The 27,450-nt window shown below is 35.4% G+C and overlaps 1 protein-coding gene across 3 annotated transcripts in view; it reads left to right on the forward strand.

Annotated features, from left to right (window-relative positions):
- ZMAT3 (zinc finger matrin-type 3) overlaps positions 1 to 12,775 on the forward strand; it is a 33,548-nt gene extending 20,773 nt beyond the window's left edge. For 2 of the 3 annotated variants that reach the window (XM_039856019.1, XM_039856018.1), the window contains 4 exons: positions 482 to 601; positions 3,058 to 3,224; positions 3,345 to 3,445; positions 5,448 to 12,775. In XM_039856019.1, the coding sequence (XP_039711953.1) occupies positions 482 to 601; positions 3,058 to 3,224; positions 3,345 to 3,445; positions 5,448 to 5,659 (600 nt within the window). In that variant the 3' untranslated portion in view covers positions 5,660 to 12,775. The remainder of the gene's footprint in view (positions 1 to 481; positions 602 to 3,057; positions 3,225 to 3,344; positions 3,446 to 5,447) is intronic. The other variant, XM_039856020.1, reaches the window with a different exon arrangement.
- Positions 12,776 to 27,450: the final 14,675 nt, after the last annotated feature.

A 27,450-nucleotide genomic window follows, 5' to 3' on the forward strand; every position in this document is an offset into this window, starting at 1 on the left:
CAAGATTTTTGTGAGCAGCAAATGAGCTAAGGCACAAAGTAAAAAGATACTCTGCAAGTGCTATTTTTGTAAAAATAATTGAATTATCCATTTTATTACAGATTTGTAAAGTAGATTAAATGAGAGTGTCATGAAATTTATATTTAGGCAGTAGCATACGAATGGCAACAAGTTGGGGGAGGATACAAGTCACTGGAAAATGTAATACTTTTCTAGAAATATATAGGAAATTAATTTCTTTTGGCTTTGTTCCTTTATCTTTCCCACATAAATTTAATCATTCTGTTTGAACCGAGCAGGCTGTTTAAGATCAGGTAATCAAATCTAGTTAGTGGTCTGTTTACCCCAGTGTTGCATGTATCTGAAACAATAAAATGTAGTTAGTATTCTTCATGTTTTTTTACTTTTTCCATTTTTTTAGTGAATATATCAACTCCACAAATATTCCCCGTAGTGATTATCCATTTCATTTTACTTAAAGGGTAAAAATCATGGTAAGAAACTTCGAAATTACTATGCAGCAAACAGCTGTCCTCCTCCTGCCAGAATGAGCAATGCGGTGGAACCTGTGGCTACCCCAGCTGTTCCAGTCCCTCCACAGGTGAGACACATGTGTCAGGGTGGAAACTGTCCTTTGCGTAAATGGTCATGGATGAAATTTGTCATCCTTGTGCCCTTCAAGATACAGTTGAACAAATACTCTTGAAGGTCCCACTTGGTGCTTTTAAGTCGTTGAATTATAGTGCTGGATTTAATGCATGCCAGAAATCCATGAACCTTGAGATTTCCCATTGGCTTTGGTTGTGATGCATGAAATAATGATACAAATATTGTTTCATGAGTCTTTCTCTGTGTATTTCTCAAAATTCTGGGTTAAATGACCCTTAATGTCTGTGGTCAAGCTAGAATAAAAACCAACTAACCCTGAGAGTTAAACATTTATATCTTATTGCCTCATTCTAGTCCTGGATGCTGACTTCATGAAATGCTTGCAATAACTTAGAGGTATTGGCCTTATTACTCAAAGTCAATCTCATGTACTTTATATTTTGCCTTCCTGCAAGATCGGTTTCTTGAGATTGCTTCCTCTCCCCCCGCCCCGTTTTTTTATAACCTCTGCAGAAAACCTGTATAAACTCCTTTTGGTTGAGAGCAGAGTTTCTTTTACTCTTCGAAAAATTGAACAGGTGTTTCAAACAAAATAACCCCTGAAATATGGATTCTGCTTCTTACTCTGTCTTTGAAGTATTATTTGTCCATAGAAGAATACAGTGGTCAAAAATAATAACTCTAATTGAGTATTTACTATGGCAGACACTCTGCTAAGCACTTTTCATGCATTATTTCATTCAGGGCTGGGACTAGGGTGCAGAGAGGGATGCCCTTGACTTGGGCACAAAATTTAAGGAGGAGACAAAAAAATTAGTAGTCAAAGTAGATATTTAAAACATTCAAAATCAATGTAAAAAAATCAGTGGTCAAAAACTTAGACAGGATAAGTATTACTGATTTTTCTTTTGCCTCTGGTGGCAGTATGGGTTTGCATGGCACTGTAACTGATCCTGTCGTTATTTAAAATTTCGGTATTCTGTTCCTTTTTGATTTTTTTTTTTGCATTAGATTTGATTTGTAAAAATATTCCATTAAAATGTTATTTATCTTGATTGTCAAATTTTTGATGCTCCCTTAAATGTTGTGCCCATGGCAGGTACCTGCCTTGCCTCATTCTAGTCCTGGACCCTGACTTCAGGTAATGCTTGCATTAGAGGTATTGGCCTTATTACTCAAAGTGTAATCCATGGGGCCAGCAACCAATGCTGCTGGAAGTTTATTAGAAGCTCAGGTAAGCTAAGTAACTTGACCATGGAGTTACAAGTTTTGTAAGGTGGTGATGCAAGAACTTTTTTTGACTTTAGACTTCCACTCCTAACCACCATGGTATAATTTTACTTTTCTGTATGTCATTTTCCTAATACTTACAGTGTAGATAGCAATACCAGCTACCCTTCCATCCTCATGAATTCAAGGGTATAAATGAGATATGTTAAAAACAGAATCAGAGAAAAGGAAGATTTCCAGAGAGATCTTCAGGTAGTGTAGTTCTCACAGTACCAATTCCTGAAGGCTACTCCCTGTTGATGACTGTTTTTAGCCAGCTCCATGCTCCTGGATAAACAGCCTTAGCCTTCTTTCATAGCATAGCCTTTTGTGATTTTTGAAGACAGCTATCCTGTTCCTAGAAAATCTTTCCTTCCAGGTAAAATAGTGTTATTTCTTTCAGCTAGTCTTGATATGATATGCTTTTCAGACTTGTGTATTTTATTCTCCTCCAGACAAAAAAATCTAGTTTGTCATTCTTTGTTAACGCATCAATAATTATTGAGTGTATACTATCTTCCAGGCACTGTGTTAGGTTTCCTGTAACTCGTTTCCCAACCTGAATATAATTATCTGCATCTTCTGATTATTTTTCCCTAATTATATCTGTAGCTAATTTGTAGACTCTGAGGGCAGGTGCTCATTTTTAAATTTATGTCTGTATATAGCTTCTGCATTATGTAGCAAGTCCTAAAAACAGTAGGTTTTCAGTACATGCTTGTTGGTGGATTCTGGGAAGACTCTACTTTTTCTGGGTTTTTGAACTTTAAAAAAAGAAAATTTCTTCAGTGGGGATAGCAATGAGCCCATCATCAGTTTGGTACATTGTCGTACAAAAAACTATGATTAAGCATCTCCTAGTCTTTTTCTTTCTCCCTCCCTCTCCCTCCCTCCCTCTTTCTCTTTCTCTCTTTGTTTGTTTGTTTGTTTCTTTTCTCTTCTCTTCTCTTCTCTTCTCTTCTCTTCTCTTCTCTTCTCTTCTCTTCTTTTCTTTTTTCTTTTTCTTTTCTTTCTTTCTTTTCTTTTTTTCCCGGAATGAATTATTTCCTTTCCTTATTGAGCGTTTGTCCTCATGCCATAACCTTTGGTTGTTTTTCAACTCTTAGAAGGAACTTTGAGGAGAGGGAGGGAATAAGCTCCAGATTTTTTTAACCTTGTTTCTTGTGTCTTTGATGTCAGATGGGCTCCTTTAAGCCGGGAGGCCGAGTGATCCTGGCCACAGAGAACGATTACTGTAAGCTCTGTGATGCCTCCTTTAGTTCTCCGGCTGTGGCTCAGGCTCACTATCAAGGGAAGAATCATGCCAAGAGACTGCGGCTGGCGGAAGCTCAGAGTAACTCATTCTCGTAGGTATTGCCATTTTCTCTGAGGCCAAAGTCTTGCGTGAGACTGACTGTCTTTAGAGAGAAAGAGTTAAAAGAGTTCCCTGTTTAAATGCTCACCCTTTAAAATTTTCTTTTCTCCAGAGAATCCTCAGAGGCCGGTCAGCGGCGGACCCGGAAAGAAGGGAATGAATATAAGATGATGCCTAATAGGAGAAATATGTATACAGTGCAGAATAATTCAGGTATCCTCTGGATTTCTACATACTTTGGCTATGTTCTGCAGATGGTCTTCTTTATTTTTATTTCTTTTAATGGTAATAGATAGCCCTGAGAATTTGGGGTTAGTGATTGTTTTGTTTGAATTGGTCTAGTGGCTTTTCAAGCTGGTGTTTATTTCAGGTCTCATTTATTTATTTATTTTCCATTTAGTATGTTATTGATTTTGATTTTCAACTGTAGTTTATGTTGTAAGGTCTCTTAACATAGTCCATTTATATTACTTTTGGTATTTGCCAGCTGAGAAATGTAAAATGCATTATATGGGCTACTTAGGGAGCATTTGAGATCTTGCTTCCCAGCATATGTCATCAGTTTGGCTCAGATAAACTCTTATAAATTTTATTTTTGAATGGGCTATTTGGTTTAAAGTTGCACCATGTTAAATTCCTGTTGGGGAAAATAAAAAACATAATAGCAGTGATGTTTAACCAATATGGTGAATCAGAATTGCCTGGGGAGTTTTTATAAAATACACATGCCCGACTCATGACTTAGAGATTTTCAGTCAGTAAGTTTGGAGTAGGACCTAGACGTATGTGTGTTTTGAAAATGCTTCTTCAGCGATTCTGATATACACCTTCAGAAGTACTAGTTTATAGGAATGTTTTGTACATTTTCTGATTATCTTCAGTAGGGAAAGGAGGACCGAGTAGTCCCTCGTCGTCCCCTCTACCCCAGCCTCTAATGCATATACACATACTAGCACAGGTCATTCATATGAACGGTAAGATAAACAAAAACCAAAGTTAATTGGAAAGGTAAGAGATGCAAGGGACATATAGAAAGCACAAAGAAATGATTAATAAAAGTTTAAACATATATCAGTAATTATGATTAATGTAAATTTACTGAAGTCACAGTTAAAAAACAAAGAGCATAAAATTAGATTAAAAAATTTAGCCGAAATGAAGGAAGCTGAGATAGCTATATTGATAATAGATAAATAAACTTTAGGACAGAAGGCAGTTTAGACTATGTTCTCTGACCAGAGTCAAAAACAAAAATATAAGAATTTAAACCACAAAATTTTCATTCGTTTGGAAATTTAAAAACACTTCTAAATAACTCATGGGTCAAAGAAGAAATCATACTGATATTAAAATTTTTAGAACTATAAAAATATATCAAATTTGTAGGATGTAATGAAAATATTATTTTGAGAAAAGCCTTAAATATTTAGTAGAAAAGATAAGCAGAAATTAATAAGCTAGTGGTGCAGCTTAAGAAATTAGCTATGTAAAATGAAGAAAATAAATTTATCAATAATACCATCACCTTCTACCACCATTTTTGTATGTCATTCTAATCTTTCTCTGTATTATTTCTTTAAAATATAAATGTGATTATATTTTGTGATATTCTTATTTCACTTAATAGCATATTATAATCACATTTTCATGTAGTTAAAGAGTTATTATTTTTAATGACTGCATGGTTTTTCCATTGCAGTCATTTTCATAATTTTTCAAATTGTATTTTTATTTATCTTTTCTCCATAACCACCTCTCCAAAAAAAAAGCTTTTATAAATACTGATGAAATAAATGTCCTTGTTCATAAATCTCTATGCAGAAATTCTCAGTATTTTCTTAGGATAATTCTTAGAAATAAAATTTTTATATTAAAGAGTTAGCATAATTATAAAACTTTTTATATAATGCTTGGAAATTAAATTTTTAAAATTTGTATTCACTTTTTAGAGACATTATCATTTTGACTGTTGGCTTTACAGTAACCTTTTTTTTACAAAAGTTATAGGAATCATCCATTTTAGCTTTTAGATTGAACCTGTATAAAATAAATTATAACTTACAAGATGCATTAACTTCATTTTCATTTAAAGCTAGGAATCTGAATTTTATAATTTGAATTTAGAAATACAAATTACGGTGATCATTGATCAGACCGTTGTCATTCACTTGGTGAATATTGTGAAATGAAACATGACTTTTGTCTCTTGCTTTAGCAGGTCCGTATTTCAGTCGCCGCTCTCGGCAGAGAATTCCGCGGGATCTGGCTATGTGTGTTACTCCAAGTGGCCAGTTTTACTGCTCAATGTGTAATGTTGGGGCTGGCGAAGAAATGGAATTCCGGCAGCATTTAGAGAGCAAGCAACATAAAAGCAAGGTGTCTGAACAGCGATACAGGAATGAGATGGAGAATCTGGGCTATGTATAGTGATTGTTGTATTCAGAGAGAGCAGCTTGTCCTGCCTGTTGTTTGCCTTCTGTCAACATGCCCTGCTTTGTGGTCTTTTTGATATGAGTACATTCCTCTGCTTAACTTTAATACGTGTAACCTGCAGTGGTACCATGAGGTGTCAAACCTGAGGAAGGAAAAGAATGTGCTTCTTGGGTCATGATGCTTTTTCAGGTCCATTGTGTTGAGCTACTTAGAGCATGTGACCTGCCTACCCCACGAGAAATAATTTTTATCTTGACCAAGTTCTGGTCAATTAGTAGCTTGACCACTTAGAGCTTTAACTATTTAAAAATTTCATCTTCTTTTGCAATTTTAGTTTTAGGTACTATTAAGTAAATAATTTTATTGAGTTCTTACTTCAGATCATAGTAAAAGCATGTAAACAGAGATTTTAGTTTCCCAAGGCTTCTTTGGAACTACCATCTCGACTCGATGCCTTGTCAGTAGGATATACTATTACAAACTGTACTAAGGTCTCTCCCAGGACATTTTCCCATATATCATGTCCTCCTATTATTGAAATGTAGGTTTTCTTGGATTCATGCACTTCCAATGTGTTTGTGGACTTCCAAACAGTGAAACTTCATTTCTAGTTATGGATTTCACACATTTAAATGCCACCTACTTCCTTCCTTTTCCCCCCTCCTCCAGTTGAATTAGTTTGTCTAATAAGCTCATTTTAATGCCCCAGCTATATTGTGAGATTGCAAGGACCCACATTTGAATATTCAATGAATTTAAGATAGATATGATGTTTTTAAAAATATATTTTTCAGCTGGTTTTAGAAAATGTACAGATATGTTTGATTTTTCAATTTAGAGTTACTTCATTGATAATAACTTGTACTTATATGATGGTCTCAATCATAAGTTTAGATCTTTGGATATTTGGTTTGGTGGACTTTTTTAGATAAACCTATCCTTACATTTTATTTACATTTTTCTCTATCTTGCTAGTTTGCCAATTTGTCCTGAAAAATACCACTACCTTATTCTTTCATAGATAGAGAAGAATTTAAAAAAAAGTTAACCAAATTTCAGTATCATCATTTCTAGTAGGAAATACATGAACCTTGAATTTATTCTTCATAATTTAGCTTCCTTGAAGATAATAGAAGTACAATTTAGATTACTTGATATTTGATAATTGCAACAGTGTTATTATTTTTGTATTTTGTTTTAAAAATAAAGCTGTAGTGTATGTCTAGATTAATTAATGGAGTACTCCATGAACTTTCATTAACTGTATTTTATCTACTTGCTATATTTACATGAATAAGACCAGTACTCATCCATACTTCTTTTGAAGGGCCACATTGAAATTTATATAGTGCAGTATCTTTGCACTACAATCAATTCACGTTTGATTACTTATATTACTAATTAAAAAAAAACAACAGCCCTGTTTTTCCTTGAGAATTCTCTAGGCAAAGAGATGGGGAGAGGAAAATTATAATCATTATTTCTTTCCTTTAATACTTCTAAACAATTTTTGAACAAGCTAGATTCATATTTAAAATTCGATTTTGTGATTAACCTCTGGTACAGTATCAAGTTATTCTTCTGTTGAAGTGGTGGTTTTTGAAAAGTAGAACTTTTTAATAAATTTCATTTTGTCCTGGAACCAGAAGAATGAAATAATGTTCTGTTGAGATTCCATCTAGACCGGTGACTCTTAGTGTAATAACCTTTTATGCAGTAGTCTATAAAGTACAATTGATTAGTTTGGGTCAATTTAGAGCTTATTTTATTGGTCAATAGATAATTCATTTTGCTGCTAGTACAGTTTTTGGTAGATTTTAATATTACAGTGCTGGCCACTTGGTTCTATGATTATTTAAAAATCTAATTTTTCCTCTGTATATGTATTTCTATGCATATACACATATGCATATATAAAACTATATATATAGTTTTATGTGATACCATAGAGAAGATTTTATTGAATCCTTATTTCAGATCACAGTAGAGAATTGTGGATAAGAATTCACAATTTGTAAAAGTGGCATTCATCCACTTTCAGTTTGTCCTTTGCAAATAAAATAGAAGGAAAGCTTTCCCTCACTCCTCACTTAACAGTTTCCTTATACACATACAAAAAGCAGTGGATTTAAGGCCTTGATGTTTTTCCTGGCCTTGTGTATTCAGGTTTCCAGTCTCCCAGTGCCCTTAATGGATGTTGTGAATGCATAAACGCATTTTCTTTTAAAGAAAAAAGTTAGATTTATAGTGTTATTTCTTACTTGCTATATTTTTTTGCACTGAAAAAAAGAGCTATGTTTTTTTTATATGACACTTTAGATACCATATTGCCTACAATGACTCAGTTTGCTTCTTAATTTCCAAACTCTAGGAAGCCGATAACTTCCATGATTATTTATAGAGGTTGCATACACATTCCTCCCCCAACCCCCAAATCTCTATGACAGTGGGCTGTGTTTTGGGCTTGTTACCTTGCAATGTTCTTTTGTGTTCCAAAGGTAAAACAGAGGGTGACAGAAGTTGTCAGAAAGGAAATGCCTAAATAAATACATCTCTGCATGGTACAATTTCTCACACTTTTGCATTCCTTATAGACAGTTTTTTTCCCTGTCAAAGAAGTTGGTTGTTACTACTGCAGTCAGTAAAATAGATCTCCGTTGATTTCATTTTGTGAAGTCCAGTTCTGCTCTGTAATGTGCTTTAGAATTTGTACGCTTTGCTCCCGAGGAATCACGTTAGTATTTTTTATATGCTGTATACAAGGATGGACAGAGGCCTAAACTAAATGGAAAACCTTTAGTCAATTAAATTAAGTAGATTTCAGTAACCATCTGCAAGAACTCATTGCATCAAAGTCTTTTCTCTGTGAATATCTTTGTGTAAGTTATCATTCAAAATCAATGTTGGAAGATGACAATTAGAAACTCTTCTAAGATATTGAGGGCAAGGAGTTGTAAAGGAAAAGTTCCATGTTCCAATTAAAATATTGGATTGCATATGCCTTTGAAGTGTTTTTTTCCAAAAAGCTAAGCTATAAAACTGAGTGCCATGTAATCCCTTTGACTCCACACTGAACAGAAAACATTTTGTGGTCTCGTATTTGTATATCATGTTCTACAACTTGTAAATATGTGCATGTTGTTTATTACATTTGTCTGCCTGTCTCTTATTGCACTGAATTCTATAAGTGAATAATTTTTTTATATCATCCATTTTGGAAAAGTTCCTCCTCCAACTCTTCCTCGCTATTTCCCCTTCTAATGAGTTGATACACTTAGAAAATCATTTAAGATTTTTGAAACCCTGAGATTGAATGAAGAATCATGGTTATCTGAGGTCATTCTTGTGTCCCCCTGACTCAAATAGAAGGAGGCAGAAGCTCTTCCACTTTATTTTACAAAGCTGTCCTACGGCACTGGTATAGTTGCTATTGCTACCTAGCTGCACTTTGTACAAGGATAAAAAGATATATGTTGTTAAATCTTCCTCTGTAGATAGATTTTAAGGATTAGCTGTGGGATTATGATTCCTTCACTCCTGAATTGGCTGGGACTATGAGCAACAGCAGTTTGAGAACTGTCCAGTGACCTATGTAAAATGAGTTTGCTTGTGTCGGGGGAGACGTGTAACTGTTCGACATAGTATCTTCTATAGAAAGGCCTAAAAATGCTAGATTTGGAACCTACTCTATATTTTGTTTCCTAAATGTCAGAATTTAGGCTGGAAGTACTCTGTAAAGAAGTTGGTGAGGCATATGCCAAGGACAATAGTGCTGCTTTAGAAATAGAGAAATGTTTTGTCAGTATAGACAAAAGTTTAATGCAAGCTGTTGAAGAGATGTTTAAAAAATACTCTACCAACTTTTTTTTTTCTTTACCAGCCAAATCACTGTTCAGGAGTTTCATACATAATGAGTGTTTTCTTGCTGCTTTTTTTTTTTTTTTTGGCAATGGATCCCTCGCATTGTGAGTTATTACTATCAATCTAACTGAATGGACAAATAGCTGTGTAAATAACTTCTCATATGACATTTCTACTGATAGCTGTTTGACTTTTTCTTACCATTATGAATGGGAGGCTCATTTCTAAACTCCCCTTTCTGGGTAGCTACCAAAAAAATACAGGCTTATGGTCCCGTGTGACCCTGTCTCCGTTAAGCCCAGGATATGAGTGCCTTTAGCAAGTTTTAGCATTTCACAGAGAGAATAGATGATAGAATTATTGCTGTTAATCAAATTCATTAAGCAAGAGCTTGGAATAGCAAAGGTTTATGTGAATTCTGTGTTCCACATATTTTTTTTTTAATTCAATCTCTGTTTGTTATCGAGTAAAACTATTACCATCATCGATCGGGAAGATACACCCCGAAAATGAATCCAGTTGTCCCAGACTGGTAACAGTCATTATTTTTCATCTTTATCTGTATTATATTTGTATTTAGTGAGTGGTTGTGTGGTGGATTGGGAGGAGCTTGACACTGATATTTGGAAAAACTTCATCCCACTGGTCTTTTTCAGACTTTTCTGTAGAGAGGAGAGTATTATATAGTTGCAAATGAAGTGTGAGAAGAAATTGTCATGCACCGTAATAATTGTGTTACTTCGTCTACATTTAAAAAAAAAGCGTCTTCATAAATCGGGTTTGAGGCCTTTTGAAGCAAAATTTTCCCTATTTCAAATAATTTTTAAAATTCTAAATTGCTAAGTACTTTAGGTCTTTAAAACATACTAAGTTAATTTTATTGTAGAAATATTAATATTTTACTTAACATTTTATTATGAAAATTTTCAAACATATCGGAGTTGAAAAGTTTTGCAATCTACCTACCACTAGATTCTACAATCAATATTTTACTATATTTGTATTACCACACATTAGTTCATCCCTCTATTAATCCATCAATCCATAGTTTTAAAAAAAAATACTCATTTCAGTGTAAATTTCAGACACTATATTTCCCTTAAATACTTCGATATAGGTGTCATTAACTATAGTTTAATATTTGTTTAAATATCTTTTAAACAAATTTCTTGAACTCATGAAGTTGGTAATCTGAGCCAATTAATGTATATATTTTTTCTCCTGTGGGCGTTAGCCTTCTATTTTTTTTTTTTTTTCCTTTTTGTGCTCAGAGTGAAGGATGACAACTTTTCAAACTAAAGTTTTCTGGTGTTGGTCATTTCAAATGCTTAGCTGTCATAAATTTTAAAGTTTCATGATAAGATTTTTTTCCCTTTGTCTCTTGTTATGATGTATTTTTGCTGAACTATGCAGCTTCTTTAAAAAACTGTAAATTACTGATTGGGGTTTATTAAATCAGCTTATACCTCATTTCAATCTACTGCTGCTTTTTTCCATGTTATCACAATTCCTTTTACTACTCTCACTTGTTCTGCCAGAAAGTCTAGAGGAGCCAAATCCATAGATGATTAGCTGTTTTAAACAACTCTAGAAGAGCAGATTAAGTAGTTTAGGAAGTTAAAACCATTAATTTACCTAAAGCCTTTGAATTCCCTGAGAATGGTAATTGCCCATGCTTCCTCTAGCCATAATTAGCAGGATTGAAAATGATTGTACTGTACAATGAGTTGTCAAAATTGTGAGCCTTAGTGACCATCTTTAGCTTTATTCTAGTACTGTTTAGAAAAAGTTTTTTGACATATGCCTTTATTATGCCAATTTTTTGTGAACAAAGAATTTAAATGACTTTCTCCAGGGCATGAAAGTGCAACGAAGATGTCAGAATCAAAACTTCAGTGTTCTTGATTCATATTCTTGTGTTAGTTTCTTAAGATTCGTGGCCTCTAAAATAACTGAACACTTCCTTCGGGGCCCTTAAAATGAATATGTGTATTTTTACTAATTAGGCGCTCATTTCCAGGCATTTCATGTTTTTTTTTTTTTTAAACGTAAAGATTTTTTTCATAGTTATAGTTCCTCATTAAGCCGATGCAATTGCTAAAAATCTCACTTCACTGTTGAATACTAACTAATAATGCAGGTTTTACCAGATTTGTTTTTGCATTTCAATGACCTTTATGATTCATTCATTACTCTTTCTTTGTAAGTGACCCCCTTACTAATGAAAATAAACGTTCTATATCACCAATTTTATGTTTATTCTCTGCATGATATATTTTTTTAAGGAAAAGTAACCCCATGTGTCAGGATGAATGATATTATCCTAGGCCAAAGCATATATAAAGTTTATTTCTACCCTGCAAATCTGGCGTTTATGGGAACAAAACTCTGTAGGGTGGCTGGTTATTGTTTGCCTTCTTTTGGTACTTGAGCACCTTTTTGTGGTTTTGTAAATCCATGTCATTTTGTAAGAATATGTTGATTCTGTGTTAATTGGTGTTCACCTTGTGGTATCCTCAGCTGTCTATAATAATTATTTAGTTTGGGTGTGGTGTGTTTGCATTGAAATGCCTTAGGAAAGTATGTCAGAATCTGCTCTAAAGTGTTCCATGTATCCTCTAGGACAATAAGGTGCCTCTCTTGGTAGTACTCTCTAGATCCAGAAGCAAAACTGATTTTGCTTTCACTGTTATGGTTGCATTTTAGCGCAGTTATTGTTTTAAATTAGAGAATACAATCCTGGGAAACCAAGGGAGTCTTTAGAACCCTTCATTTAATGGCATGGCAAACTTTTAAGATAGGTTTTGCTATTTTACTAGAACAGTGTCTCTGGTAAAAGGATATGGTTAAAAAATGCCAGCCAAAATTGTATGAAGTTGGGGTTGTTTCCTAAAACTTTTTCTAAATGTCCTACAGGGGTTTAACATCTGTGTATGCGATTGGGGCTAAATTCCAGTCAATGCTTTGGAAATCTGTTTCTGTTCTGGGACTATAGAAATGACAAAAGTGTCATGGGATTAAAACCAATCGACTGTGAATTGTGAAATTGAAATTGCTCTTTTGGTTTTATTTTCTGCATATTGAATATAGAAATTCAAAAGTTATTTAAAATTTACACTGCTTATGTTAATGGCTCATCTTGGCTGTGTATACTCAATTATGTACTGATTTCTGATAAAGGCTTGACATTATTATAACAGGCATTTTGTGTTCAATTTAATAAAATGATTTCCGAGTCTTGTCTGCAAATTGTTTGGTTATGAGTTGGAGATCAAGGAGAAAAGCTACATCATCGACATGGAGGTGTTATTTTTAATGCCAATGCTCGATGGCTGTGGGTTCATTCATCGGTCTGCACATAATCTGCCAAGGACTTCTGAAGTCATGCAGAGTATTGTCAGCTCCTGGGCTTGCAGTAGAATTGACTTAGCTGCCCATATTACCTTACCCGCTCCCTACAATGGAGTTAGCCTGGAACTGCAGTTCTCAATTTTGTTGCTATATTTTAAATTTATCTTCTGATCTAATTCTGAGAAAGGTTAAGCTTAGCAGGACCACAACCATTGCTTCTAGAAATTAACACATGTTAACAGGCATATACCCATTAATCGTTTGGGTATTTCACATATAAAATACTAATAATTAGCTTATATATACAATATATTATTGGGGATTGGTCATTTAAGTACTGTAGCTTACTGTATGCAATGTGCTTTTGAATCTAAATGCTCATTTTAAAAAATAGATGGTAGACCTAAAAGGTACTGTTATGATTTGTTTAATTGGGATGCAAGACACATACACTTAACTGTCGTGGGAAAAATTCTTGTGCCTGCACAAAAAATAATGTTTCTGAATGAGGCAAATAGGTCACACTGACTCTGTGTTTTAAAATACTCAAGGCGTCAGCACATTTTATTAAATCATCTCCAAGAGGTTTTTAGCTTAATAGCCATGTAAATGAGCGACAACAACAACAAAAGTCTTAAACCACTATAGTTCTTCAGCTTTTTTTTTGAGCATTTTTGAGGCTTATTTACTAAAAAAAAATCTATTCAAGATCAAGCACTGGTGTTATCCTTTAAAACTGCCTGTCTGTAAAAGACTAGCAATGAACTTTCCCAACCTATTATAATTGATACAAGATTGCAAAGAGATCAGAAATAAATCTCTTCGTGATGAGTTTTAAGATTTTTATCTATGAGTTGAGATTTAGCCCACCAAGTTGTATGCTTATTTTAGTGGGATATTCATAAACTGTGGGAAATTGGGAACTTAGATGAAGATAGGCAACTATTGTGACATGTAAATATTATTTAATAAGGATATGATTATGATTCCTTACCCAAAAAAATCACCTAAAAATACACTCTATGGCGTGTTTGTGTTCACGTGTGAGAAATGTGAAGGGAGGGATATTGAGGTATGTGTATTAGAAGGGAGTATAGGTAAACATGTTTTAAGATGATCAAATGTTTGTAATGAAGTATGTCCAAAGGAGCAGATGTAAATTTGCCAGTGGAAGAAATATGTTCCACCACAGGCAGTCTATAACTTCTGCCTGGTAATTTTGGATGTCTTTTAAGTATGTAATTGGAACTTCAAATGTGTTCTGGCTTGCAACTGATCTAGAAAGGAACAAGATGTCTTTAATACTAGCTTCAACTTTTAATCTTTGCTGATGCCAGAGGCTCTTCTCTATCTCTGCCTTCTAGAAATAGCTTATTAGGTTAAAGACTTTGACCAAAGGTATCTAGTGCCACCCTGTGGACTCTCTAAATCTTGCAGTTAGCAGTTTGAATGTGATTGGTACACTACCTTTGAATCAGAATCTTTGGCTAAAAACCACCTAGTGGAGGAGAGAAGTTTTTATCCTCAAAGCAAAGGCAGATGTCATGTCTTTAGGAGGTATCAAGGTATCGGCTGCTGAAGTATGCAGAGCGGGAAAAGTGGTGGATTGGGAATCAGGATACATAAATGTATATGTATGTATATATATGCATGTGTGTTTATGATTTTTGTGATGTTTTAAAAATGTCCATTTTGCTTTAAAAATCCATTATTCATACATTTTCGGGTATGTGAACAACAGAAAATGTGGAAACTAAATTAAAATAATGGTCAACAAAAGCCCCAAACTGGAAGGAAAGGACTAGAAAAATCTTTCATCAAAGAGGATTATCGAACATTTAAAAAATTATTTACGGGGGTTAATGTTACCAGACATATAGAAATCATGCTGACAAATATAAAAACTAAACCACAAAATACTAAAGTTTTCCCAAACATAATTTGTTTGGGGGAAGGACATAAAGACTCTGCTTTTACAATAAGCTGGTAGTACAGAAGGAGACATATTTTTAAGTCTTGTATTAACTATTGCAAATATGTAGAAAAAGTACATACTGGGATAATTTGTGCCAGTTCTGTCACCTGTGTGCTCTTGGGCATGTCACTTAACCTCTCTGAAATTCGGTTACTCAGAATTGGGGTATTAGGTGTGAATTCCAGTTATTTTTACCCCAGTCAGTAGTATGAATAATTTAGAGAATCGGTCTTTTAAGACAAATCAGTTGAGTTTTTTGAATAATTATGTTCTGAACTCACTCCTGAACTTATGCTCCTGTTTTCCTCCCCAGAGGTGATCACGGTTTCCAGTTTCTTAGGTATTTTCCTAGAGATATTCTATGCAATATAAATGATGACAGTCCATATACATTTTTTTCTCAGTGACCAGTGTACCTCGGCAATCATTCTATACCAGCACTTGCAGACTTATCTCATTCTTTTTGACTATGTGGTATTCCCTTGTATGATTTTCAAAGTTTATTGATCCTCTATTGATGGATATATGTGTGTGTACATACACACACACACACACACACACACACACATATAGATATAATAATTTTTAAAAATTAAAAACAAATATGGTAAATATATAATGGTAAATATATATAACATTAAATTTATCATTTTAACTTTTTAAGTGTACAGTTCAATGGCATTAAGTACATTCATATTGTGGTGCAACTATCACCACTTTCCATCTCTAGAACTTTTTTCATCTTCCCAAACCGAAACTCCATAACTCATTAAACAATGATACTCCATTCCTCCCTCCTCTCTGTCCCTGGCAGCCACCATTCTCCCTGTCTCTGAATTTGATTACTCTAAGTACCTCGTGTAAGTGGAATCACACAGTATTTGTCCTTTTGTGACCGTCTTATTTCATTTAGAATAATGTCCTCAAGGTTCATCCATGTTATACATATCAGAATCTCCTTTCTTTTTAGGCTGAATGATATTCCATTGTGTGTATATACTAGGTTTTTTTTATTCATCTGTCAATGGACATTGGGATGGCTTCCACCTTTTGGCTATTGTGAATAATGCTGCTATGGACATGGGTATACAAAAATTAAAAACTTTAAAAATTATAAATTATTTTATAAATGCAAAGTATAGAGGATAACCAAACAGACATACAAGTAATCATCACTGAGCTCCCAGCACTATCAAATTCTAATATTTTGATGTATATTATTGTGATATATTTAGAAGAATAAAACATGACCAATTCAGTTGAAGCCCACTGTGCTCCCCTCCAATCTAATCCTTTGATAGGTAAACCCACAATCTTAAATTTGGTATTTATTATTTCCACATATATTATTATATTAATACTATATGTATCTATAAATAGTAGATAGTATTGTTTATGCTTTTAAAATTACTATAAATGGTATGGTAACATACAAATGTCACCATATTTTTCTTTTTTTCTCAACATTGTTCTTGAGATTTACCTATGATGGTATGCTTAGCCATAATTTATTCATTTTAAAGGCCATATAGTGTTTCAATGTTTGAATATAGAACAATTAATTCGTCCTTTTGTTGATGGACATTTAGGTGGTTTTTCAATATTTTCTTATTACAAACAATAATATGGAGAACTTTCAAAACATATCTCTATAGAGTCTACAAACTAGATTCTTGCTACATCGCCCTGGAGCTTGTTAGAAATGCAGCATCCCAGGCCCCACTCCAGACTCCAGACCTACTGAATTAGAGCCTATCTTTATGCAAGATCCCCAGGTGATTCATACCTGGGTCATGGCCCCAGAGATTTTGATTTAATTGCTCTAGTGTGTGCCTGGGTCTCCAGGGATTTTTAAGAGCGCCTTAAGTGATTCTAATATATAGTCAAAATTTAGAATGATTGCTTGGACCCAAATAACTGTGTCTGCGTTTTGTGTGTCACTTGTCTTTCACTGGGATGCCTCTCCAGAAAGGGCAAATTTACCCACAAGGGGATAGAGCTCCTTCTAATCCAGTAAATTATCAAAACACTTGAGCAAATCCACTATCCTACTTTAAGTTCAACTAGTTCTTAGTCCACAGAGTTTAATTTACTTAACAAACACTTGTAAGGCACTAACTGTATATCAGGTAGTCTTCTAAAAAGCACTTTTTAAAGATTATCTTAATATTTGTTGGAAAGTTTCCTTTCCACTTGAGAAAGCTTTGAAATTTTGAGTGAAATAGTGCAGTTTATCAGAAAGAATACCTAGTAATAAGAAAGGACGCGCTGCAGGATGGTGAGGTTCCTGCTTTGTGCTCAGCAAGATGGTTCAGCCCCCCGTGTCAGCGTCAGTCAAGGACTCTTCCTAGGGGAAGCTGCCACCCACTCACCCAACAAGGCCTGGGCTGTGAGTGCACAAAGCTACTGCTTCTCAAAGAAAGAGAATTCGGTACTTTGTTCATTTAGCGATATGGGCTTTTCTGCCCAACTCCACAATGTTATTGTAGTCAAAACTGGGAAAATTCTTGATCTTCAAGTGGCATCCTGGGGCAAATTATTCATCTACCCAGTCACTGCATTTTTTCAAGTAAGTCGTGGAACAGAGCACTTAAATCACAACTGGATCAGTTATTTCAAAGTATGGTTATGTGACTTGAAGGAATTTTCTTGGAGAGAGGAAATTTTTTTCTGTTACTTAAATTCATATCCAATCACATAAGTAGACTTAATATACATTTTCACTGTCAAATATTCAAACACTTTTGAAAAAGGGAAATACTTCTTAACCTCTCCATTTACTCCTTCTCAGAGATAACTGGTATTATTAACATAATGTGTATCCTTCCAAACCTTTTCCTATTTATTTCTAAAATGTGGTTTTTATGTTTTACTGGAGAAGAATTTCTACACCCTCTACTTTAAATACCTATTGTAAGTGGTTCTTATTTAACCATATCTCCTCATCTGTCTCCCAGATTTGCTAAATTCTTTCTTGTGTCATACTAGCTATGAATTAATTCACCCAGGGTCCAGCTTAAAAATACTCTCTAGAGAATTAAAACGAATGACCGAAGTTGCAGAGTTCACTATCAGAATTATATTTTAAAAGGCAAACAGTGACACCTTAGTTATACGTGTCCTGCTTTAGATAGATAAAACTGGAAGGGCAAAGACTTTCCTGGGGAGAAGAAATGTGTCTTGGTTTTTCATTAGGGCTTCCTTTTCTCTAGTACCGGTGACTCATGCAGTCAGTAGCCTGGGGGATTTTCATTTGCTGAATGTGATGCTCTTTTTCCTCTGTTCCTTTCCTCCACTCATGCAGGAGGATTGATCAGTTTTGTTCCCTAGGAATTCTCTATGGTTGTTGGCAGGACAGTATTCAGCCAGTGGGTTTGCATTATCAGCAAGGGCCTCAGGAAATATTCACTGTGTTCTGCAGATGGGCACTCTCAGAACTGCTGTTGCCTAACACCATTATACATTACATCAACATGCCCTCCTGCCAGGTGTTTTTTTGTGGATCGAGGAGAGAGAATGAGTAGCATCATGTTTCTTTACATGTGATGACCATTTTATCACTTGGTAGCTGGCAAGGAAAATAGGAATTCAGATTTAGGGTCAAGGATTTTGCAAAGTCACTACCAGTTAGAAAAACTGTGGCCTGTACTGGATTTCAGGAGAGATTTGTGTGCTACCTTATAATTGCCCTATTACAAGTGGTTGCCACTTTGGAATTTAAGGGCTGATGGGCTGAAGACAAAAAGCCAAGCATTTGAAGAAGGGATATATTTCAAAGTAAAAGCTGGGCATTACGTTCTTTTGCTTAAAAACTTTCACTGGTTCCCCATGGCCAAAAATTTTAATTCTATTCTTTTAGAATTAAATCAAAGCCTTCTTAAAGCAGAGGCCATAAACTAGCAGCCTAGGACCGAATTTGGCAGATGCTTTGTCTGGCCCCACAGTGTTTTAGAAAAAATATAATTAGCTACCAAGAGACCAAGGTCGAGGGATTTAACATAAAAATATGGATTTCTGGCAATATTGGCCAGCATTTCTGTATAAATTAGATGAAAATGAGTGTGGCTGCACTATTGAGATAGGATACATGTTATGCTAATACCAGTTACCTCTGAGAAGGTGGAAATAGGGAGGTTAAGAAGTATTTCCCCTTTTCAAAAGTGTTTAAATATTTGACAGTGAAAATGTATGTCACTTTGCAACTATCTCTCCAGTATTGGCCCCCCCGGGGCTACTGTTATTGTACATCTTGCCTTCTGTCCCAAAGTAGAGTAGGAAAGAATTCGCTAACCCTTCTGACACAGGTGCAGATCTAAGTGTGAAGTCAGTCCTACTGTATGGGACAACTCCTGAGTATTGAGGATCAAGAGCTCATTGATAAATATGCCCCACATTTATGTCTCAGGTGGGTAATTCTGACGTGTATTCTACACAGTTTTTCTATATAGCTCCTCAAGAATCTCCAGTGGAAAAGGGCAGCTGTTTTCCACAGCAGTATCTGAATCCACAGTAATCCTTGGATCAGCTTTCTCTTCTCGTTTTCACCCTTTCCAGTCCCTCACTCTTCTTGGGAACACCTCCTAAAATCAGCTGCCCATGCTTAAGCCCCTCGTTGTGGGCTCTGCTTTTAGGTAGGAGCCAAGGCTAAGACCTTCTCCATTCCTGAATTCTTAAACAGCTACCTGACTCATTCAGTTTGCCTTCCTGTTTCCACAGGCATTTGAGGTTGTGACCCTGCCTTAGAGACTGATCTGGAGGAATTCACTCAGGCATTCTGTGCGACTATCTGCACAACTCCTCAGGCACTCCATGCAATACCAAAGCTATTTGCAACTGCTGTTTCTTTTGCTTGAAATCCCACTCTGCATCTCCCCATCCATTCTCCGCTACCTTTCCCCCATCAAGCAAATTCCTACTCAGCCTCCAGCTTCAGTTTAGCTTCTTCTGTGGACTCTTCTTTAATGCCTCCACACTCATGCATCTTTAGAGTCTAAGGAGAGGGAACTGGGGGAGAGGAACAGATTGGAGATAGAGAAAGAAGATGCTGATGGGGCCAGCTCTTGTTGGAGATTATGAAAATGGCATCGCAGGCACAGGTGCAGGAATTTACCTCTAAAGGAGAAGGACTCTTCATTCTCTGAGATTGGAATAATGATAGCAAATGCTGATATATACCTACTACGTGCCAGGCACTGTTCTGAGTGCTTTCAAAATATTTAGGAAATGTTAGCCTTTCTTTTTTGCAAGGACTCTGTGAGGTATGTATTAATAGCACCTCCATTTTACAGATTATAAAATTGAGGCACAGAGAGGTTAAATAACTGCCTGAGATCACACAGTTGGTAGATAGTCAGGTACTCTGAATTTAGCCTTCATGCTCTTGACCACTATGTCTTACCACGTCTTAAGGGAAGCTAAGGTAGAAAATATACACACGGGGAAAGGAAAGCTGAGATAGTTTATGTCCATTGGCCTAAATTTTCTTGATTGTAGGAGGTAGTGACCCTGTTCGAATTTGACTAGGGAGTGGGAAAAAGAAGCAGAGGGAAGTAAATTGGTTGTGGTCTTGTTTTCCAAAAGCTACTAAGATATCACTAACACTGGGCCTGCCTCTTTGCACATTGTTAAGCACTTGGCAACCAAACTTCTGCTTTTGCCAATTGGCACCATTCCTCTTCTGTTGATTTTCCTTGTGGCACTTCCAGAAACCACAGTGCCTGAGGCTCTGACATGTTTTGGAAATGACAGTTACAGGAATGGCTCTCAGATTGTCCAGAAGCCTCAGTCTGGAGGGAACATGCTTCTGGAAAAAAGAACCCTTGTTTTTCCCAGCATTGCTGCAAACACCTAGGAAGGATTTGGAAGTGGTTGGTAGTCAAGCATAGCTTGAAGTCAGGCATCATATCTCCAATAAAATGGAAAAGAAGGTGTCTCACGCCTAGCAAATTCTCCTCTGCAGAAGGGTGGATTATCCACAGTAGTGCATCTCCCTGTGCAATGTGGGGGGACCTGGGAGGTTTTGCTTCTATTTGTGTTATTGCTGGCTTTATATAACCATCTTCTAAGTTTTCATATTCTCTTCCAGTGAAGAAACTTTATATCTTTGATGTCTATGGGAATCTTTTAGTCATCTCATGACCATCCTGCGGGGGCACACACCACAACTGACCACAAAATGGGCAAGAATATAGCTGCATGGAGTGATGGAAGGACAGTATGCCTGATTCAGGGATATAATACTCAAACTTACTACACGTAACAAATTTAATTGGGAGCCTAAATGGAAGCCGACCAACCAACCAACCAATCAATTAACCAACTGTATGGATATGTATGTGGGTAAAATAATGGAAAAGAAAACGTGGGAAAGGGAAATTACATTTTCCCATTTCCCACTGTGGCTGGTCTTTCATATTTAGTTTTGTAAAAAACTTGTTTGCCATAATATTATTACATCATCCTTGCTTTTTGGAGCAAAACTAAAAGCCCTTCAGTTATGGGAATTACCTTTCACTCAGGTGTTGGTAACAAAGGATAGAACAAGAATGAATAAAAGGTAACATTCTAAAAACGGTCAGAGGGTTCTTTGGGCTTCCTGGCTTCTTGCGATGGAGCCTGTAGTTCTCAAGCTTCAGAGAGTAGCAGAATACCCAAGATGCTCTTTCTTTAGCCTCGCCCTCAATGATTTGGATTAAGTAAACTGGGCTTGAACCAGAAACCTGATGAAGGGGTCCACACTGATTTAGAGGGAATGTGTATGTTTCGTTTCCAAAGATAAGAAAATGAAAAGAAGGTCTTGTTTTAATGATTTTATTAACGTATAGCTAGGATTTTTAAAATGAGTAGCCTGGCAAAATCTTGATACTTTTGGTGAATTGTTGTAGTTTGTGTTTTTCCGGGTAATGGTCCGGTTTGTCTAAGTTTTCAATGTCTATTATGTGTGTAGAGTTATTTATAGTGTTCTTTATTATCCTTTTTTGGGGCTGCAGTGATATCCTCATTTTAGTCCTAATATTGGTAATTTGTCTTCTCTCTTTTTGTCTTTGTAAATCTTGCTAAAGTTTCGTCAATTTTATTGATCTTTTCAGAAACTAGTTCTGTGTTTCATTGATTTTTGTCTATTGTTTTTGTTTTCAATTTCATTGATTTCTTATTTAATTTTTTATTTCATTCCTTAGGCTTGCTCTGGATTTATTTTGCTTTTCTTTTTCTAGATTGTTGAGGTAAGACCTTAGGTTATAAATTTGAGATTTTTCCTTTTTTCTAATGTATGCATTTAGTGCTATAAATTTCACTCAGCACAGCTTTAGGGGTGTCTAACACATTATGTTATGTTTTATTTTGAATTTGTTCAGTTTAATATGTATATATATACAATTTTTCCATTTCACTTGAGACTTCCTCTTTGACTCATGGATTATTTAAGAATGAAGAGTTTATTGCTTAACTTCCAGGTATTTGGAGATTTTCTTATTATTTTTCTGTTACTGATTTTGATTCTATTATAGTCAAAGAACACACACTGTGTCTGATTTCAATTCTTTTAAATTTGTTGAGGTTTGTTTTATGGCCCAGAATATGGCCTAACTTGGTAAATGTTCTGTAGGAATTTGAAGAGAATGTGTATTCTGCTGTTGAGTGGGAATATTCTATAAACGTTGATTATCTCATATGTTTTTGAGTTCTGTATCCTTGCTAATATTTTTTCCTAGTTGTTCTAGTAATTGTTGAGTGAGGAGTGTTGAGATCTCCAACTGTAATTGTAGATTTGTCTATTTCCCTTTCAATTTTATCAGTTTTTAAATCACATAATTCGCAGCTTTATTGATTGGTGTATTTACATTTAGGACTGCTATATCTTCTTGATGAGTTCATTCCTTTATCATTATATAATACCTCTCTGTCTCTAGGGATTTTTTCTGCTTTTAAGTCTTCTTTGAATGATATTCATATAGCTACTACTGATTTTTTTACTGATTAATGTTTTCGTGGTATATCTTTTTTCCATCCTTTTACTTTCTATGTGCTTATATCGCTATATTTAAGGTGAGTTTCTTGGCAACAACATATAGTTAGGTCATGATATTTTTTCTTTTTCTTTTATTATTATTATTTTTTCTCTGTGCTGTGGTAGCTCTTATGCATAGATCCCACACTCAGACGTGCTTGTGTGCAGGTCGAGTGTTTTTTGTTGAGTTTTAGATGTTCGGTTTATTGTTGTTTCAAGGGGAGAGATCTGGGGACATCTCTCACTCCGCTATGTTTCTAATGTCACCCCTGTTTCTGGCAGGTCATGATTTTTAATCAACTCTGCTAATTGTTGTATTTAGACATTTTCCATTTAATGTAATTATTGATATTTTGGGCTTAAATCTATTGTTTTATTTTTTTTGTTTTCTATTCTCTCTGCTTTTTGTTTCTGTTTTCTTTTTCCTACCCTTCTTTGGGTTACTTGAACATTGTTTAGATTTCATTTTGATTTCTCTATAACGTTTTGGCGATATCTCTTTGTATAACATTTTTAGTAGCTGCTTTAGGTATTACATTATATATACCTAACTTACCACAGTTTACTAGCATTATCCTTTTACTAGTTCAAGTGAAGTATAAAAACCTTACCCACCGTTACATTCCTTTACCCTCCCTCATTTATAATTGTCTTAACTATTTCCTCCATGTACGTTTTGAACTATATCAGGTAGTATTATAATTTTTGCTTTAATCCTCAAACAATATAAAAACTAAAGGGCAAAAGGATTCTATAGTACATAGTCATATTTTTGATTCTTGTGTTTTTTTCCCCTCCTGATAGCTCAAGCTTCTTACTTTTATCATTTCCTTTTTGTTTACAGAATGTTCTTTGGCTATTCTTTCAGGGCAGGTCTGTCAGTGACCAATTCTCTTAGTTTTCCTTAATCTGGGAATGTCTTGGTTTTTCTCTTTCTTCCTTGTTATTTTTGCTGGAAAAAAAATCTGAGTTGAGAGTTCTTTCTTTCAACACTTGAAACGCATGCCACTTCCTTCTGGCTTCTATGATTTCCAGGGAGAAATATACTATAATTCAAATTGTTTGCTCCTATTGGTAACTTGCCATTTCTCTGTCACTGCTTTCAAAAGATTTTCTTTGTCTTTCATTTTTAAAAGTTTGACTATGATTTGTTTTGGTGTGGATTTATTTGGATTTCCTTATTTGGGATTTTTTCTCAGGATCTTGAATCTGTAGGTTTATGTCTTTTCTAACTTTGGGAAGTTTTCAGCCATTATTTCTTTGAGTACTTTTCAGCCCCATCTTTCCTCCTACCTTTTCAGAATTCTGGACACAAATCTTTGCTCTGTTGTAATAGTCCCACATCTCCCTGAAATGGATGATAGTCTGGGCTCCTTGCTTGGCCTTCTTAGATACAACCCTGGCAGGGTGTTGGATGCCTTTTTAGAGCCTGGTGAGGGTGAGAGTCCAGGCTCCTCACTCAGCCTGTGTTGGCTAGGGTGTGGTTGGGTCCACAGTTTTTCTGTGGTGTTTGTCTGGAGTAAAGTAGTTATTGTCTAAAAGTTTTTACCTTATTTGGCTCCCCATTTCCTGGTCCTTTGGCTAGAGAAAGCAGGCTTCTGTTGGGGCTTTTAAAAAATCTACTCTTGTCAGTGTTTACTGGGTGACTTGCTTCCTTGTACAAGTCTGGGATATATGAAACAAGCAGAAAAAGACCATATCATTACTTTGGTCTTGAGGTGTCTGGCCATTCCACTTTCTTTTCTTCAGCACTCTAATTATTTTTAAGTTTGTTTTACATATAATGTTCAGGGATTTTAGTTGTGCTTAGCAAGAGGAATAGGGAAAAGTACATCTACTCCATCTTCCCAGAAGCAGAAGTCCAGAGCATTTTAAATACATATCTCCACAAAATGAATACTAGCTATAGGTATAATTGCTATTTCTACTTAACATATTATTATTGGGATTCTTTTTAGGTTATAAAAAATGCCACTTTTATTTGTTAGATAATATAGTGTGGCTTTGAGGGGCCTTAAGTTTTTCAACTAATCCTTTATTTTTTTTATATTGAGGCTATTTTCAGTTTTTTACTAGTGTAGATAACACTAAATAAATATTCCTTTCATAATAATTGTCCAATCTTCTGGTTATTTTCCTAGTATATATTTCTAGATGGGGAGTTATTAGATAAGAGGATACAAAACATTAATAGGCCCTTGATACATAGTTGTTTCCAGAATGGTTGTGTTGATATTGACTCTTAAAAGCAGTATATGAGAATACCTGATTTACCATACTCTGAAGTTGAATATTATCAGTTAAAAAACTTTGCAGATTTAAAGGAAAAAAAGAGTATTTAAAATTTTTAAATAGAATTTCTTTGATTAATACTGAAGTTGAACTTCGCTACAATGTTAATTCAATAATTTCATCAACAATATGGAAGTTTAAAAAATAACACCATATTCAGGAGTTTTAAAGCTTGATAATGTTATCATGATATTATCTCATGGTATCATAATAATATATCATGATAATATATCCTGAATCTATATATGTGATAAAATTACATAGAACTATGCACACACAGAAACACAAATGAGTGCACATAAAACAGGTAAAATCTGAATAAGGTTTGTGGACTATACCAATGTTAATTTCTTGATTTTGATATTGTACTATAGTTGTATAAATTGTTACCATTGGAGAAAACTGGTTGATGGGTATGTGGGATCTCTCTGAATGGTCAGAAACAGTTGTACAGTGTTACAATCAGCCACAGAAGCTGTGCTGGAAGACAGGACCCAATCTTTCCCCACATCGGACAAAGCAGTATTAGACATGAACTGGCATGTGACTGGGCCCAAAGAAAGACCACCATCTCATATCCCCCAGCTACAACTCTAGTTAGTCATCAGAGGAGAGATGTAAATCCCACATGCAAGAACTCACATGCAAGAACCCTTGTCCCCAATGTCAAATGGGATGAGGATGCAAGAGTTATATTTAAAGGGAAACCCTATGTAAGCTGTTAACAGAGTTCAAAGGGACAGGCATTACCCCTGTTCTCCATCTTCCAAAGGGGCTCACTTTCCCAGCTTCTTCATCTGTTCATCAATGTTGGCAAAATTCTCCTCAACTGTGGACAGATTTTCATGTGTCGTTGTCTGCACCTGGGTCAAGAGGGTGGTGGTGTCCTTGAGCTATCATTTGCTGTGTGGTATCCAAGTGTGTCAGGAGGTGACGGAACTGCATTTACTGAAAAAAATCTGTTTATAAGTGGACTTAGGCAGTTCAAACCTGTATTGTTCAAGGTTCAACTATATTTGGTTTGAAGAAGAACAGCATGGAGAGCAACTGATGACTGTCTTTATTTTACAATACCTGTCATGGAGACTTATTCTCACTACTCCAGAAGTCTTAGGATCAGTAATTTTGTGTAATATGGTGGCAGATTTCAGCCTAATATAAAAAGAATTTTTTTTTCTTTTAAATTAGCATTAAAAAATGTAACACTGCCTTGGAAGTCACCTTCTGGACACTGGATATTTTTAGTCAAAAGGTATAAAAACTTGTTGAGTGAAATAAAGGTCTGTATCTCCAAAAGGTTTTCTAAGAATCTCTAATCCTATGCGACTTGATTAGATCTTCTGCCTTTAGAAAAAATATATGTTCCAAAATCTTCAGAATTTATATCTACCCTTGTTAATTGTTAAGCCATAGTAACCAGTGTGTTATCGCTTTCTGTTTTGAGGTGCTTTTTTAGATGAGTTCTGAATCCCTTTCGATATGTCAAGCCTCCTTCTCGACCCCATAGGTCTATCAAAAGCTGATTTAGAGACGTTTCCAGGCACCACAGTGTTATTGATGCCTATTACCTTTCTGCTTCTTAAATGACAGCCCAGCTTGGCAGAAAATTGTCACTGACAAGCCTCATCTTTCCTCTCCATTTTGTAATCACACAAACTCTCTGAACCTTTTAGCCCTCTACTTTAAAAAGTGTCTGTAGTTATTTCTACCTACTCTTTCATTTTGCTGAGATGATTTTGAATTTGTTGTTTTGGGTAAATATCTCAGGGCTCCGGGATTACTCTTGGACTGCTCGAGTGACTACTGGGAACTTAGTGAAACTCTTACCCATTCCATCTATGTCCATGAAGCTTGCCAGTGAGTCCTGGGTCAAGATGGTGTATATGCACTCACACGCTGTGTGTGTGTGTGTGTGTGGGGGGGATGGGTATGTGATAGAGAACTGATTGATAACAATGAGCCCTATAAGCCTCTCCTTTTAGGAGTCCTAGAAAATGGGGCTAAGGATATAGCAAGAGAAGGAAGCTGTACTTTTCAAGTTAATACTATTAATATTTATCAGAACGGCAAATTATGGAAAGGAGAGTCCACATTCAGCCAGTGTCTTCAAAAAAGAATTGATACTTCTAAGCGGAAGAAAGTATGCATGTTCCCTAATAGGAGGATCTTTTTCCTGGCAGGTGACATGCTTTAGCTTTGTGTAGAAATGACTAAATGTTTCTGTTATTAACCGGTTTTACCACCGACAATTCTGACACCAAATGCATAGGTTTTCCACACCAGGTAATTCTCTAATTG

The sequence above is a fragment of the Pteropus medius genome, unplaced genomic scaffold (assembly GCF_902729225.1).
Source record: "Pteropus medius unplaced genomic scaffold, Ma_sr-lr_union100, whole genome shotgun sequence".
Taxonomy (NCBI): Eukaryota; Metazoa; Chordata; class Mammalia; order Chiroptera; family Pteropodidae; genus Pteropus; species Pteropus medius.